Here is a 16,349-nt window from a genome sequence, read left to right as displayed (position 1 = left end):
TGGTTGTTTAGGTAGGCTGGGCTGTTGCAGGACCTCTAAAAATCAGCTTAGTAGGTTTGAATTATTAATTTACTGTCGTTCAGAAATTCTTCATATATATATATGCTTGGTTTGTTTCTTTTGAATTTTTTAGAGAGGCAACGCATGAATCCCATGAAGAAGATCTGTTTCAGATGGAAGCGCCCGTGGTTTGTGAGGACGTTGGGAGCCTGTATTGCAAGTCAGCGCTGGTTGTGGCTACATCACCAAAGATAAGTGTTGCCTTTTCTGTTAAGGGTTTATGCAATAGTGATATTTTATGTAAGGGACCGGTGTTTAGATAGCACTCATGGATAACTTAGTAAGGGAGGAAGGGAGGGAGGGAGGAAGGGAGGGAGCAAGGGAGGGAGGGAGGAAGGGAGGGAGGAGTGAGCATATATGATTAAGAAGTAAAACACAGGATGTGGATTTGAAATGATATCTAAATCAGTGGTCCCCGACCCTGTTCTGGAGGACCACCAGCCAGTCGGGTTTTCGGGATAGCCCTAATGAATATGCATAGGGCAGATCTGCATTCCTCTCATCTTCATTACATGCAAATCTCTTTCATGCATATTCATTAGGGCTCTCCTGCAAACCTGACTGGCTGACAGGGTTAGGGACCACTGATCTAAATCATAAGAGGTCCTATGATCTGACTTCTTTGCACTTTGTGAAATGCTCACCTTCCATAATAAATGAAGTGTTTAATGAGAACTATGGAAAGTGAAAGAAATATAAAGATTTGTCTTAAGTTGTAAAACGAATATTTGATCAGCAGATTCTACTGGCCATAATTGTTCATGAAATAGTTAAAATAAGGAATTTTCTGGCCATCTTGTGTTGTCAATTTCATTGATTGTTCTGTAATTTAATAAAGCTTTTGCCATTGTCTTGCCTGCTAATAGTTTTGCTTTTAAAGGAGTTTTACTTTATTTTGGTGAGATGATTGGTGATGGTGTTAGTGCCATTGTGATATTTCTGTATGTATCTGGAAGGTTAAGTGACTTACACAGGGTCACAAGGAACCAGAGTGGGAATTGAACCCAGTTCCCTTGGTTTTTAGCCCACTGCTCTAAGCATTACACTACTTCTCCACTTCAAGGTTGCTCTTTTCAGGGAGCCGTCTGGTAAGGGATTTCCCCTTACTCTTCCCCATTTAGATCTTCTCAGCAAATCATCAGTCTCTCTCTACTTTTTCCACTTGGCTCTTGTCAGGGAACCATTGCATGCAGTTTCTTTCCCTACTCCTCCTTCCCACCCAACTTTTATCGATGAACCATCCCATAGTTTCTTCCCTTACTTCTCCCTGTTTTTATCTTATCTGGAAACCATCATGCTGAATCTCTCTACTCTTTTCTACTTTCTCTTATTAGTAAACCATCATGCATTGTTACCAATAAGCCATCTTGTGTAGGCTCTTTCCTGACCTCTCCCTCACCCGGGAACCATCATATACAACATCTCTCCTTCCTCTTTCCTACATGCTCTTTTTTATTTTAAATCATTTTTATTAAGGAATCACGGAACAGGCAATAATAAACAAGGCATAACAACTTACAACCAATGAAATAGAATACAGACTGGAAGAACAGCAGACCGTGTCAGAGGACGCGTCCTCGCAATCATAAGGGATGAGGACCAATACAGAGTGGTAAGTATCAAGATCCAAACATGTAAGGCTGTTCGAATTTCGCACCCAGTTTTGTACCTATTGTGGGCCTTGTGTCCTTCTACTGTTGGATTTCTGTACACTCTGTGTTGCAATCGCTGATAAAAATATTATTTAAAAAAAAAAAAAAAAAGGTTGCAAAAGCAGCATTTCAATTCCTTATTTTCCTTCATTTTATATCCCCAATCCTTGCTGGCCTGCATGCCCAGCCAGGAAGGCACCAACACAGACTGATGGCACGTTTATTTGTTCCTTTTTAGAGTGCCCACATCTACCCCTTTCAACAGCTCCAACTGGTACTTCAGAGAGACCTGGAATGGGACTATAGCACATTGTTATTGGGGGATCAGACCTTACTGATAGAGCAGGGAGTGACTGCCCCTCAGAGACACTTCATCTATATGACATTCCTTGTGGTTCGGAAAATTATCCTGCAATATTGGATGCAAGATGGGGATGTGCCTGTTGAGCCGTGGATTCACCAAATGGTGGAGGTGGCCCGTTTTGAATTATGTTATTACAAATCTACCCTGAACATCCAGGCCTGAATATCTACCCTGAACATCCAGGCCTACAAAGCCTTGCTGACTGCATTTCTTCACCTACCATTAGTCTCTCGCATTGGGGCTGGCGGGGGGGGGGGGGGGGGGGGGGGGGTGGCTCTTATTTGTCCTACATGCTCTTATTATACTTCTGTCCATCAAAAATTACAAAGACTAGGGGACATTCGATACTTTTAAAACCAATAGGAGGATTTTTTTTTTAAATCAGAGAATAGTTAAGCTCTGGAACGCGTTGTCAGAGGTTGCGGTAAGAGCTGATAGCATAGCTGGTTTTAAGAAAGGTTTTGATAAGTTCCTGGAGGAAAGCCCATAGTCTGTTATTGAGAAAGACATGGGGGAAGCCACTACTTGCCCTGGACCGGTAGCATGGAATGTTGCTACACCTTGGGTTTTGGCCAGCTACTAGTGACCTGGATTGGCCACCGTGAAAACGGGCTACTGGGCTTGATTGACCGTTGGTCTGACCCAGTAAGGCTATTCTTATGTTTTCCTGCCTTTCTCCTGTGCTCACGTCAATATTTATTTCAGATACTGGAGCCCACATCTGTGACTAAGAGGAATCTAATATCTTGAATTGCTTCAAATGCTACTCTCCTATGAACAATTAGGTGTCATTGTAAGAGCAAAGCTTGACTGCTGTATTATCCAGACCGTTTCTCTCTTCCTAATTTCGAAACACAGAGTGACTGTATTCCTGTTTTTATCCTTGGTTCGATATGAGGAGATTCTTATGAGAGTGTAATGATGTCTGCGTGTGCTGTGGTTTCTATATTTATGTACGAGGGTCATTTCATAAATAATGCATACTATTTTTAAAAATTTACATGTTTTCTTTTTTTTCAAGTATTTCTTTACAATCCTTCAATATAGTTTCCTTGCTTTGCAATGACCAAATCCTAACGTCCGTGAAGCTTCATTATTCTGTCCAAGACACCGTTTTGTTCAGTTGTCCAATGGCTCAAGTACCGGTAGAAGAAAGCTCTTCTAGAGATGAAAAACAATGTCCACGCATAGGTTGTTTCAACTTTGGAAAAAGGTCGAAGTCTGGTGGACTCATGTCTGGACTGTAGGGAGCAGGAGGTAACACCTCCCAGCCGTATTCGTGTAGTTTTTCAATGATGAGTGGAAAGCTCCATCTTCCCCATGACCAAAAAAATTTTTGATGAGCTCAATAAAAAGTCAAACAAATGATGATTTTTGCTTATTATCATGAAGGCATCATCATCACAGATAAAGTTCCATGTGGAAGAAATGTCACAGTAGTGTATTATCATGATTTTTTGCAAAAACTGTGCAGAAAAATGCACAAAACCCAACCTCAGTTGCTCATGGCTGGGCCACTCATTCTTCACGACAATGCTTGCCCACACATAGGGAATGTCATTGAAAAACTACACGAATACGGCTGGGAGGTGTTACCTCCTGCTCCCTACAGTCCAGATATGAGTCCACCAGACTTCGACCTTTTTCCAAAATGGATACAACCTATGCGCGGACATCGTTTTGCATCTCTAAAAGAGCTTTTTTCCGCCGGTATCCGAGCCATTCGGCAACTGAACAAAACAGTGTCTTGGACGGAATAATGAAGCTTCCCGGACGTTGGGACTTGGTCATTGCAAAGCAGGGAGACTATATTGAAGGATTGTAAAGAAATACTTGAAAAAAAAGAAAACATGTAAATTTTTAAAAATAGTATGCCTTATTTATGAAATGACCCTCGTACATAAATATAGAAACCACAGCACACGCAGACATCATTACACTCTCATAAGAATCTCCTCATATCGAACCAAGAATAAAAACAGGAATACAGTCACTCTGTGTTTCGAAATTAGGAAGAGAGAAGTAGTCTGGATAATACAGCAGTCTTGCTTTGCTCTTAGTTACAATGACCCCTAATTTTTCATAGGAGAGCAGCATTTGAAGCAACTCCTCCCAACTCCTTCCCATCCTTAGCTTATTTCTTTACTTGTAGTCTTAATTTGTAGCCAATTATTCTAATTAGGACAACAAGATAACTCTTTACTTCATATTCTTACTATATTTCATTACCTGCTAAGCATCAAACACTAAATAAGTATACACTATACTCTAAGGCTCTCTAAGAAACAAACACTAAATAAAGCATATAATACAATCCTAAGGCTCTATTAGTTTAATATATTCCTAGTAGCTTAATAGGGTTTACTTAATCAACTGAATAATAAGATTCAGGCCGTAGTCCAGCAGTAAGAGGGGTGCTATCCAATCTTTTGCACTGAGTGTCACATGTACGAGGGCTGTTCAAAAACTATCAGACCTTAATTTTTCTTGCATAAACAAATAAATCTAGGGAGGCGTGGTTTGGTGCACATATGTAGGTGACCCTAATGCGTATGCTTGAATTTTTTTCCTGCCTACAGAAGCTGTCAGTCACCAGCAGACTGCCAATGAGTGAGGAAGTGTAAGTGAGCGCCGTCGGATTTTTGTTTTTGATAAAATGACAGAGAAAGTTGAACAATGCTACTGCACTAAATTTTGTGTACAGCTTGGCGATTCCCAAGTGGAAACGATCCACAAGATTCAACAGGCCTTTGGGGACAAAGCAATGGGCACCACACAGATAAAGGAGTGGTACAACTGCTTCAGAGATGGCCGCACATCAGTGGAGAGTGAAGCACGTTCTGGTAGACTCTAAATATCCAGAAACGAGATCGTCATTGACCAAGGGGTACTACTAAGAGGTTCTGCATTGCCTTTATAACGCTGTGAGCAGTGGGAAATTGGCAGCTCCATGACGATAACGCACCTGCCCATTCTTCACATTTGATACAGAGTTTCCTGGCTATACTCAACACACCTGTGATCCCTCAGGCTCCCTACTCTCCCGACATGGCTCCGTGTGACTTCTGGCTTTTCCCCATGCTGAAAATGCCCCTGAAAGGGACCAGATTTCAGTCAAGAGAAGACATCATGCAGAATGTGATGGACCAGTTGCGAGCAATCTCAAAAGAGGCGTTCCAGCGCTGCTTCCGACAGTGGCAGAACCATTGGAAGAAGTGTGTGGCAGACCAAGGGGACGACTTTGAAGGAGATTAGTAGAAGATTGTTGTATCTGAATGCGAGTATTTTTTATGAATAAAGTCCTGATACTTTTTGAACAGCCCTTGTATGATTATCTCCCAGTTGACGAGAAGTTATACAAGTATGTGTGTGTTTACTGCAAAGAATAAGTACATTCTTTTGAGGCTAGAGTAGCAGACTTGGAGGAGCTGAGGGATTCAGAGACCTACAGGGATGTTGTAGAGAAGTTCCTCCTCCAGTCTGGCAGTCCCTGTGCTGCCTTGGAGTAGGGAGGGCTCCAAAAAAAGGAGAGCATCACCATGGTGAAGTAAGAAATAATCCTGTAGTCAGGACCTGTCCACCAGGGGTGTAATGTCCCCCTTGCACCAAGGATGTTTCTCCAGGAGTTTCTGCTCAGGAGGGAAAGGTTAGGACAGCTTTTATAGATGATGATTCATTCATTATGCATGTAGATACCTGGGTGGATGGTGGGCATGAGGATCACCTGTTCACTTGTCTGCCTGGTGCAAAAGTGGCAGACCTCACATGTCACTTAGATAGGATTTTAGATAGTGCTGAGGAGCAGCCAACTGTCTTGGTACATGTAGGTAACAATGACATAGGAAAATGTGAGATAGAGAAGTTCTGGGAGCCAAATTTAGGCTCTTAGGTAGAAAGCTGAAATCCAAATCCTCCAGGGTAACATTTTCAGGAATGTTCCCTGTTCCACGCGCAGGACCCAAGAGGCAGGCCGAGCTCCAAAGTCTCAATGCATGGTGCAGGGATGAGGGATTTAAATTTGTTAGAAACTGGACAACCTTCTGAGAAAAGGGGAGCTTGTTCTGAAAGGCTGGACTCCACCTTAACCAGGATAGAACTAGGCTGCTGGTGCTAACGTTTAAAAAGGAGATAGAGCAGCTTTTAAACTGAGATGGGGGGAAAGCAGCCAGTCTTCCAGGAGTGGATGGTTCAGTGTGAGGTATCCTTGAAGGATACTATTGAAACAAAATATTTAGGGAGTCCCAATAGAGAGGTTTCAATAATGATGAAAGAAAGCCAGGAGTGTTTAAGAAGAAGGCAGAGTAAAGGACTCAGATTATCCCTGCCATCTTCTGAGCAGCCTGTAGTTAAAAGGAAAAAACACAATCTGAAGTATCTACATACTAAAACTAGAAGCCTACAAAGTAAACTAACACTGTATATAACACTGAGGTAGATTTGAAAGGCATCTCAGGGACCTGGTGAAAGGAGAACAATTAATGGGACACTGTGTTACCTGGGTACAAATTATGGGCTCCTTTTACTAAGCTGCATTAGGGCTTTTTATTTATAAATTTTTCAAATTATTTAACAAGCATATAATCTTGTACAGAAAAGTGCGATCAAGAAAACATAACATTAATTATTTTCAAACTTGAAAATAAACCAGAACTACATAGAAAAGGTAATAAGATCTTCAACTTAATCCCACTCTAGTCCTCAAAATTGGATCCAAGATTAAAGAATTGGGAGTGAGTACAATACAATAACAATTAAGCCAAATCACATTATCTGTTGCTGAAAGAGAGCTTAAATTAATTATTAAGACACAGATATTTCTCCTTTTTCAAGGCGCTTCATAGAGAGGAAAGCCATCAAATGAGCCGGTTCAAAGAAAATATATTTAAAGGTGCTATATCTGATTACACACCGCGTTAGGGCTTTAATGCGCGGAATAGCGCACACTGCATTACCGCACGCACTAGACCTTAACGCCTGCATTGAGCTGGCGTTAGTCCTAGAAGTAAAGCGCGTGGTATAGTGCACGGTAATTTCCTACGTGCGCTAAAAACGCTAGCGCACCTTAGTAAAAGGAGCCCTATATCACAAGGATAGAGTAGATCAAATCGGAGGGTGGAGGTGGGGGTGGGATTGTTCTATATGTAAAGGGGGAATTGAATCAAAGAAAATAAACATTCTGTATGACATAGATAACAGATCGAAATACCATTTGTGATGGGAAGGAATGTAAAGGTAGGGTTATACTACTGTTTTCCGGGACAGAATGAGCAGAGAGATGAAGAAATGTTTTTAGAGATTAGGAAAACTGGCAAATTGGGTGACTTCAACTACCTCAACATTGACTGGATAAATGTTACATTGGGGTAAAATTCCTAGACGTCATAAATGACTGTTTCTAGGAGCAACTGTCCAGGAACTGACAAGAGGGGGAGATATTTTAGATTTGGTCCTTAGTGGAATGCAAGGCATAGTCCAGGAGGTAGCTGTGTTGGGTCTACCAAAATACAAGTTAGATCCCTTCTCCGGCCATTTGCAATGATTAATAAGAACCGCTTTTAAGAAGTGACTGCCCCTCTCCGTCTGTTCGTTTCCTTCCCCTTCTTACCACCCTTTAATTTTTATTTTATCTTCAATGTATTTTTGAATCTTCCCCCTCCCCAGCACCTTCTGTATTAATTCCTGTCTTTATTGTTGTCCTTGCTCTGTTCACTTATTGCCTATTTTATTATTTTTTTTTTAATTTATAACAATTTTATTGAAAGAATCCAATAAGAAATCCAATAAGATAATACAAAAATATTATTTTAAACTCTTACTTTAGCATTGTAAACCAACCAGATACTTGTTGATGGCCGGTCTATCAAACTGTAATTATATTTGGAAACTTGGAAACAGTGATCTAACGTGATCAAATTTGAGCTGATATCTGGAGTGATGTCACAAAAGAAATCTACTACAGTGGCATTTAATTTCTGAAAGTGTGACTGATAAAATGAAGAAAATGGTTAAAAAGAAGCTAAAAGGATCAGCTGCAAAGGTTAGGACTGTAAACCAGGTGTGGATATTATTTAAAAATACCATCATGGAAGCCTAGACCAGATGTATTCCACGTATCAACAAAGGTGGAAAGAAGAGAAAATGAGAGCTGGCATGGTTAAAAGGTGAAGTGAAAAAGGCTATTAGAGCCATAAAAAATCCTTTAAAAAATGGAAAAAGGATCCAAATGAAGACAGTAAGAGACATAAGCACTGGCAAGTTATATGCAAAGCATTGACCAAGAAAACTAAGAAAGACTATGAAGAGAAACTTGCTCTAGAGACAAAAACTCATAGTAACAATTTTATTTAGGTACATCAGAAACAGAAAATCTGTGAGAGAATCCGTGAGACTATTGGATGATCAAGGAGCAAAAGGTGTGCTCAGAGAGGATAAGGCCATAGCACAGAGACTGAATGAACTCTTTACTTCAGTCTTTATGGAAGAAGATGTAAGAAATCTACCTGAATAGTTAACGGTTTTCAAGGGTGGAGGAACTGAAAGAAATCTCTGTGAATCTGGAAGATGTATTAAGCCAAACTGGTAAGTTAAAAAGTGATAAATCACCTGGTCTGGAAGGTATACATCCCAGGGTACTAAAAGAACACAAACATGAAATTGCTGACCTGCTGTTAGTGATCTGTAGCGTGTGTCAAAATAGTGGAAACAATTATAAAAAATAGAATTGTGGAACACATAGATAGACATGATTTAATGGGACAGTCAGAATGGGTTCAGCCGAAGGAGATCTTGCTTCACCAATTTGCTTGACTTTGAAGGTGTAAAAAAATGTGTGGGAAAGGTGAACTGGTTGATGTAGTGTACCTAGATTTTCAGAAAACTTTTAACAAAGTTCCTCATGAGAGGCTTCTGAGAAAATTAAAGAGTCATGGGATAGGAGGCAATGTGCAGTTGTGGATTAGGAATTGGTTATCAGATGGTAAACAGTGGATAGGGCTAAATAGTCATTTTTTCTCAATGGAGAAGGGTAAATACTGGAGTGCTGCAGGGAAGCCCCTGTCACTGGTTCAAAATCTGCTTTAAACCTTACCACTAAAGCAAATGTGCCTAAGCCAAGGAAGCTGCCCATTAACTCTGTTCCCAGAGCTAAGATCAGATAGGCAGGGCAGAACAGAGAAGGGGTGGCACAGAAAACCAGAATACCTGTTCCAAGCCACTATAATCCCTTTTATAAACCATCTTTTAATTCTCCGGTTAAACCTTTGGTCATGCAATCTGACATAGCAAGGGTTAAGGAAAGGGGTGGAGCTGACAGGCAGAATGTGGTTAGAGCACCAGTGAAAGTTCTACAGCAGGATAAATCAAGGCCAGCTGAGAACACACACAGGCAATCAGGAACCTGGAGGGAAGGACATTCCTCACAGAACAGGAATCTGAAGGCTAGGAGCTCTGTCTTACTGCCTTCTGCTAAGAAACCTCCTGTCCCACAGCACTGCCATGCTGACAAAAATTTTGCTTTCCATGCAGAGGCTAATTGGAAGGGAAAAGCTCCATGAGCAGGGCTGGCCAAATGCTGTTCCAGAGGATAGCTTGTACCCAGCTTCAGAGAGTGAGGAGTCTCTTATGGAAGTAGAGGGATATGTCTCTGAAGGAAATGAAATTGAGTGCAGCCCAGAAGCCCTAAACTATATGGCTGAATGCAGTAAGGTACTATGTTGGGGGAAGGGAAGGAAAGTTTGTTTTATACCAAAGGTCTTAAGTACTTTAAAGAAACATTTCTGTCCTTATGAGGGACTGTATAATGAATGCGTGTTTGATTTGTGAATGTGAGGATTAGTTAGCAACAGAAATTAAACCAGAATCCCTGTATGCAAGCAAAGCATAGTGAGTGGGGGATGGATAACGCTAACTAACCATAGAAGGAGAAATAAAGCCCAGAGTGGATTCAGTGACCTGACATTGCACATCCCTGACAATGGGAACTTTTGGGAGGGGAATCTTAGACCATTTAAAACACAGGTGGGTGGTTCCCAGCCCACTGCCTAGAAATAAGAAGGGTCAGTGGGGGTATTTATAATTCAGGTAGTCAGGTGGGGAGAACTTCCTGAAGAAACACAGTGGGCTCAATACAGTAATTGTGCCAAGCTTAGAAGGTGTGGAGCTAAAGCCCGGGGCCGGCGGGTCCAGAGGGGCTTGTGTATATAAGTTCTTGAAACCAGAATGCTGCCCAGAACTGTGCAAAGCATGGCAGCTGAACTGTGAGAAAGAAACCCTGTTTAAAGGGAAATAGTTTTTTGTTTTATTTTTTTTTTGGGGGGGGGAGGGTTCTCCTTTTTTTGATGGATGCAAAAAGTGGCTGTAAAGGAGAACTTTGTTTGTGATAAATCTTTTCCAAGCATCATCAGCCATGTGGCTGTATTAGAACCAGTGAAAGGTGAATTGGATAATAAAACTTGGAACTTTGAATTATTGGTGGAGAGGTTTTTTTTCCCCTCTGTGCTTATTCCAGAGTGGTCCTCCAAAGAGCGCTAATGTATTTGTTTATTTATTTTTAAAATTTATATACCGTTTTATTCCCAAAGTGGTTTATAAATGCTTACATACATAAGATATTATACAATTTAAAACAAGGTTAAAACAAGACAAATAGATTCAATCCTTACATGGAATCAATTTCTCAAAGAAATACATCTACATATAATTGTGTTTTCCACATTTTCCTAAATGAGCGCCTATCTCTACATTTTGGGATTTGACCAACTAGGCCATTCCACAACTTAACCCCTGCACATGTAAAAGTCATGACCTCCGTCTCCACATACTTAGGGTTAGCATCGTTTTCAGCAATGCTGGACTTTCAGAGCGCAATGATCTTAATGGTTGATACTCTGACATTAAGTCGGGAGCCGGGTTGTCAGCGTTAGGCTTACCCCTGGCCCCATCACAACTGGGACCAAAGCTATTTAACTTATTTATAAATGATCTGGAGATTGGAATGACGACTGATGTGATTAAATTTGCAGATGCCACAAAACTCTTCAAAGTTGTTAAAACACATGTGGATTGTGAAACATTGCAGGCAGACCTTAGGAAATTGGAAGAACGGGCATCCAAGTGGCAGATGAAATTTAATGTGGACAAATGCAAAGTGGTGCATATTTGGAAGAATAACCCAAATCATACTTACCAAATGCTAGGGTCCATCTTGGGGATTAGTGCCCATGAAAAAGATCTGGGTGTCATTGTAGACAATACGATGAAACCTTCCGTCCAATGTGTGGTGGCAGCCAAAAAATCAAACTAGATGCCTGAAATTATTAAAAAAGGGATGGTTAACAAGACTAAGAATGTTGTAATTCCTCTGTATTACACCATGGTGTAACCTCATCTTGAGTATTGCGTTCAATTCTTCTTACCTCGTCTCAAGAAAGATATAGCAGAACTAGAAAAGATTCAAAGAAGAGCAACCAAGATGATAAAGGGGTTGGAATCCTCTCTTATGAGGTTAGGGCTCTTCAGCTTGGAAAAAAGACAGCTGAGGTGAGATGTAACATAGTAATATAGTAGATGACAACAGATAAAGACCCGAATGGTCCATCAAGTCTGCCCAACTTGATTTTTAAATTTTTGTTCTTCTTAGCTATTTCTGGGCAAGAATCCAAAGCTCTACCTGGTACTGTTCTTGGGTTCCAACTGCTGAAATCTCCGTCAAAACCTACTCCAGCCCATCTACACCCTCCCAGCCATTGAAGCCCTCTCCAGCCCATCCTCCCCCAAACGGCCATATACAGACACAGACCGTGCAAGAGCTGTGGCTCCCTCCCTGCACTTGTAGCCTGCCAAGCCTCAGAACCCAGGCACAACATTGCCATCTGTTCAGTTGGCCTACTCCACTTGATCACATATGAAGAGGAAATACTAAGATTTTTTTGGAGGGAATGCAGTCTGCTCTCATCTAATCTAATCTAATCCTTAGGTTTGTATACCGCATCATCTCCACGTTCGTAGAGCTCGACGCGGTTTACAGTAGGAGAAATAGGAAGGAACTACAACAGAGGGTTAGAGGTAGAAGTGTGAAGAAAATTTAGAGGACTTGGGATGCCAAGATATAAGAGTTTCCTTGATTCCTAAGTTGGAGGGAGACTTACATTTTTTGAGAAAAGCCAGGTTTTCAGATGTTTGCGGAAAACTTGGAGAGAGCTCAAGTTCCGAAGAGGGGAGGTAAGGTTGTTCCAGAGCTCAGTGATTTTGAAGTGGAGGGAGGTCCCTAGCTTTCCTGTGTGGGAAATGCCTTTTAGCGAGGGAAGGATAGTCATGAAGTCATTTATCTAAATGGTGAGAACAATAATGGCGTGACTGTGTGAATTAAGAGGAATCTTATGGAGGTTAGGGCTAATGTGGAAAATAACATGTGAAAAGATACCATGAGGCCGTATTACTTCTTATGAAATAAGAGTACTGGCATATTGGAGCTGCAAGGCCACAAGGCCCTAAAGCTATAAAGTACATGGCACTTTCCGATCCGATCCCTAGGCGATCTGTGGCCGAGTCTTGCCGGGCGACTGATGCACTAAAGAGTCCCCATGCAAATGATCGGACACACGCCCACAAGCGATCCCACGGATCGTTGCAGAGCGATACAGACACATGCGCAGACCATCCTCTCTGCCTGGAGATGCAATCCGTGCATGCGCTTGCTCTCCACACAAGCTTGAGGTCAAAACATAGAAGGGGTGGTGGCTGCACTCGCTTGCCCCACGAGAAGCATATCAAGGGAACAGAACACGTTTTGCAGCCATACTGGAACAACTAAGCAGAACACGCTGTAGTGCAGCCCCGCTTTAAATCCGCAGGTTAAAACCGTGGGTTAAAAACGTGGGCTTATAGAGAGGCAGGGCGGCAGAGAGGCAGGGTGCTTTTTACACAAGGGAGATGTTTTTTATTTTGATGATTTCAAGGAGGAAGAGAGCAGGGACAGTCACCAAGGACATGAGTGACGGGTCCTCAGCAGTCGCTTCTTTTTGGATCGGCCAGCCCAATCGGTGTTCCTTCGTTGGTGTAGTGAATCGCAGCCTCCTACTTTGCACGCCACTTCCCCTCATTTGCATGTGCGGATCGGATCGGGTGCAGATCGGATCGGCCTGAAGGTTAGTGAATGGGGTCGGAGAAGGCTCTTAAAAAGCTTAGTGAATCTAGCCCTATGTATGATCACAGTACCCACCTTTCTTCTTAGTAATTTCCTTTCGTTATCCTATTTCAAGGTCCTTTTCATTTTTTTCTTTGCTAACAAATGTGATTTTTCTCTCTGTTTACCCTTTTGGAATCCAAGGCACATGTCTTCTTCCTCTGTATTCATCTATTTCCTCCCCTGAGGTCTCTCTCTTCAGCTGTTCATATATTGAACGTACCGGAGTGCTGCTGTCTCGTCCCGGGGGCTCCATTCCCACTCCTTGTGCTATAAACACTTTACATGTGTCCGTTTGATACCGGGATGGATTTCAAATCAGAAGAGGAACAGTAGCTGGGGGTTTCCCCCCTTTAACTAGCGATGTGAGAAACTTTAGAATCTATTAAACATGTTTTTCGTCTCTAAAATGAAATATAAATTTAAAAGAGCCGAGTGGCTAGGATTTGTGTCCTTTAATACCAAAAGAAATTTTAATATTTTTCATTTGCTGTCTTCTTGCCATAATAAATAAAAATGATTAGTCAAAAAAGAAAAGAAAATGTTACAAGTACTTTAAGGTTACAAGTCTGATACAAAATACCTCGGAAGTGTAGGAAAATGTAAAATAGAATTAAACGGTCCCCTCCCTCTCTCCGAGGTGTTGGAATAAGCAGTCAGTTGAAGAAATCCAATTGACTCAATGGCCCTAGGTGCAGTGAAATAAATCAGAGCGACGTGCAGCGCGAACGGCATCTGCACGCCTGACATCGGAAGTGCTCGTGGAATACCCAGTGCCGAACACACCAAAAAATGAGTTCTCCAACGTCGCACCGAAACAGATGCACCAGTGATGAATCACTGAATTAATTCTGGCTGTCAGTTCTAATTCTGCTTTCATTAACCCAAACTTCTCTCTCGCTCTCTTTGCTGTAAACAAGTTCTCACTGTATAAAAGGGTCATTAGTATAAAACAATTTCTTTGTTGTCCTCCGTTTACCTCTGCTTCCTCCCCCACCCGTCTTCGGATGCTTGGGTGGGCTGATCCCAGGCTCCCTTTCCTGGTTGAGTGTGAGACCACTTTAAAAGCGGGAGATGTAATTGTCATGCCTCCCCCAGGAACAAGTGATTGATTCTGTGATATGTCCAGCAAGTGCCAGCAGTGATATACAAGACTCATAGGATCACCTGTGCCATGGTGTACCAATACCATTTGAAATTATTTTTACTGAAGAGGAAAAAAAACCTGGTTTCCCAGCTGCCTTATGCTACTCTTATTGTATCTGTAAACAGTTTTGAATAGCTCTAAGTTCATGTGTCAAATATTACTGTTCAAAGCAGTTTAAGGTTAGCACTTCCCTAACTGGAACCCTCTGAAAAGATGCCTGTGATTCATTTTATGTATTTATCTAGCCCATCATCCCAAAGAGCCCAGAATGGGTTACAGAAGTTCATGCACAATGGAGTTGATTAAAATAATTAAAAAAAAAAACCCCAAACCATAAACTTGACTAAAAATATAAACATTTAAACAAAATCATACATAAACTATAAATTAAACTAAACTAAGGTTCAATAATTTTTATTGAGTTTTAGAAATAAAATATACATAACAAAAATCTTACAAAGAATATCATCTCAACTCAGTTAATACATTGTACATATATAACAAAAATCAACAATCAATTATCATCACAATACAAATATGATAAAGTACCTCCCAACACTCCCCCCTTTCCATCCCCTCACTTCCCCCCACCCCATTCCCAAATATTACTAATAAATAGTGCTTCATTCTCTGATTACAAATGTAATGAGTTTACTCCAAAACTTCGTGCTCTGACTGATAATTGCTGTAAATAAGGTTCCCAGGTCATCCCAAATTTACTCTGTTTTTTATAAGATGGGGGGGTCGCCCTAGCTTCCATGAAACGCTGCCCTCCAATGCCAAAATGAGGGTGGACTTTCTTCCAACCAATGTTGTAAAATACATTTTGACCTATAATAAAGGATTTACAAAATAATTCCCTAACCCCTTTCTTAAAAATCCTGTCCCATCTGGGGGGAAGGAACCACAATTCTAGAAATAATGGATCCAAGAAAAACACAAACAGCATTCCAAAATTTCCGAATTCTGGGACACAACCAAAAAGCATGACCCAATGTATTATCCATTTTTTTTACATTTTAGGCATATTCTTGTCTCAACACAATCAAAATGTAAAGCCTGAACTTGAGAAACATAAGCTCTCATAACCATTTGCAATAGACTCTCTCTATAATAAGTGCAAGAAATTGAGGAGATGCCTAATTGAAGAGCCTTTTCTATTATTACCTCACTAATTTCCACTCCCAATTCCTCAGTCCACTTTTCTGCAATCCGTTTTTTAGCTCATATGTGGAGATACAAAATCAAAGGTCTTTTTAAAGTATGAAATTGAGGGTAGAGCTTCCAGATGTTCAAACAAAGTTCCCAGTCTATATCCCACCCCCAATGTCAAACTTTCCTTAGTAGTTCATCTAATCTAACATCAGGAGGGAGCCGATTCCACAGGTCAATCGTAAAAACAGAGTAGGCTCGCTTACGAGATCTTTCAAAACAACACAATTGAACTGAAGGAACACAGAATCGCCTCTCACATTGGGAATGTAGAGAACATGTTGGATCACAGACTGGCAATTTCTCAGAAATATAATCTGGAATCATTTTTTGAAAAACTTGGAATGCCAGTACCAAGCCTTAAACATACAAACTTTTCCAATTTGGAAGCCAATGTAGAGCAGATAAAGCAGGAGTAACATGATTGAAAGAACCAAGATTCTTGAACAATCTCACAGCAGCATTTTGCACTCATTGCAGTCAAAACAAATTTTTGTTAGTCCCTCAAATAACACATTGCAATAATCCTTACATGATAATACATAGGCATGGAGCAGTTGTACAAAATCATACTTCGAAAACCCCCCAAATGGATCTATTGCAGTTGATGTAAGTAATAGAAAAGAAGTCAATAATGAGAAACATGATTAGTAAAAGTTGAACTGCATCCAATTCAATGCCTAGGCTATGAACCTGATCCTTAGCTTGCAGAGTAGAATCATCCCATTTAAA

General features: G+C 41.0%; 2 protein-coding genes across 2 annotated transcripts in view; both read left to right on the top strand.

Annotated features, from left to right (window-relative positions):
• Positions 1-325, top strand: part of ADCK1 (aarF domain containing kinase 1) — a 296,483-nt gene extending 296,158 nt beyond the window's left edge. The window contains exon 12 of the mRNA XM_033952756.1: positions 134-325. Within this exon, the coding sequence (XP_033808647.1) occupies positions 134-323 (190 nt within the window). The 3' untranslated portion in view covers positions 324-325. The remainder of the gene's footprint in view (positions 1-133) is intronic.
• Positions 326-678: 353 nt separating this feature from the next.
• The window catches only part of NRXN3 (neurexin 3), a 1,772,673-nt gene continuing 1,757,002 nt past the window's right edge, over positions 679-16,349 (top strand). Inside the window, exon 1 of the mRNA XM_033952014.1 lies at positions 679-1,672. The gene's annotated coding sequence lies outside the window, so the exon portion shown is untranslated. The remainder of the gene's footprint in view (positions 1,673-16,349) is intronic.

The sequence above is a fragment of the Geotrypetes seraphini genome, chromosome 7, assembly GCF_902459505.1.
Source record: "Geotrypetes seraphini chromosome 7, aGeoSer1.1, whole genome shotgun sequence".
In the NCBI taxonomy this organism is placed as follows: Eukaryota; Metazoa; Chordata; class Amphibia; order Gymnophiona; family Dermophiidae; genus Geotrypetes; species Geotrypetes seraphini.
Note: the sequence above shows the minus strand (reverse complement) of the source record. Positions and strands in the feature narration are given on the sequence as shown.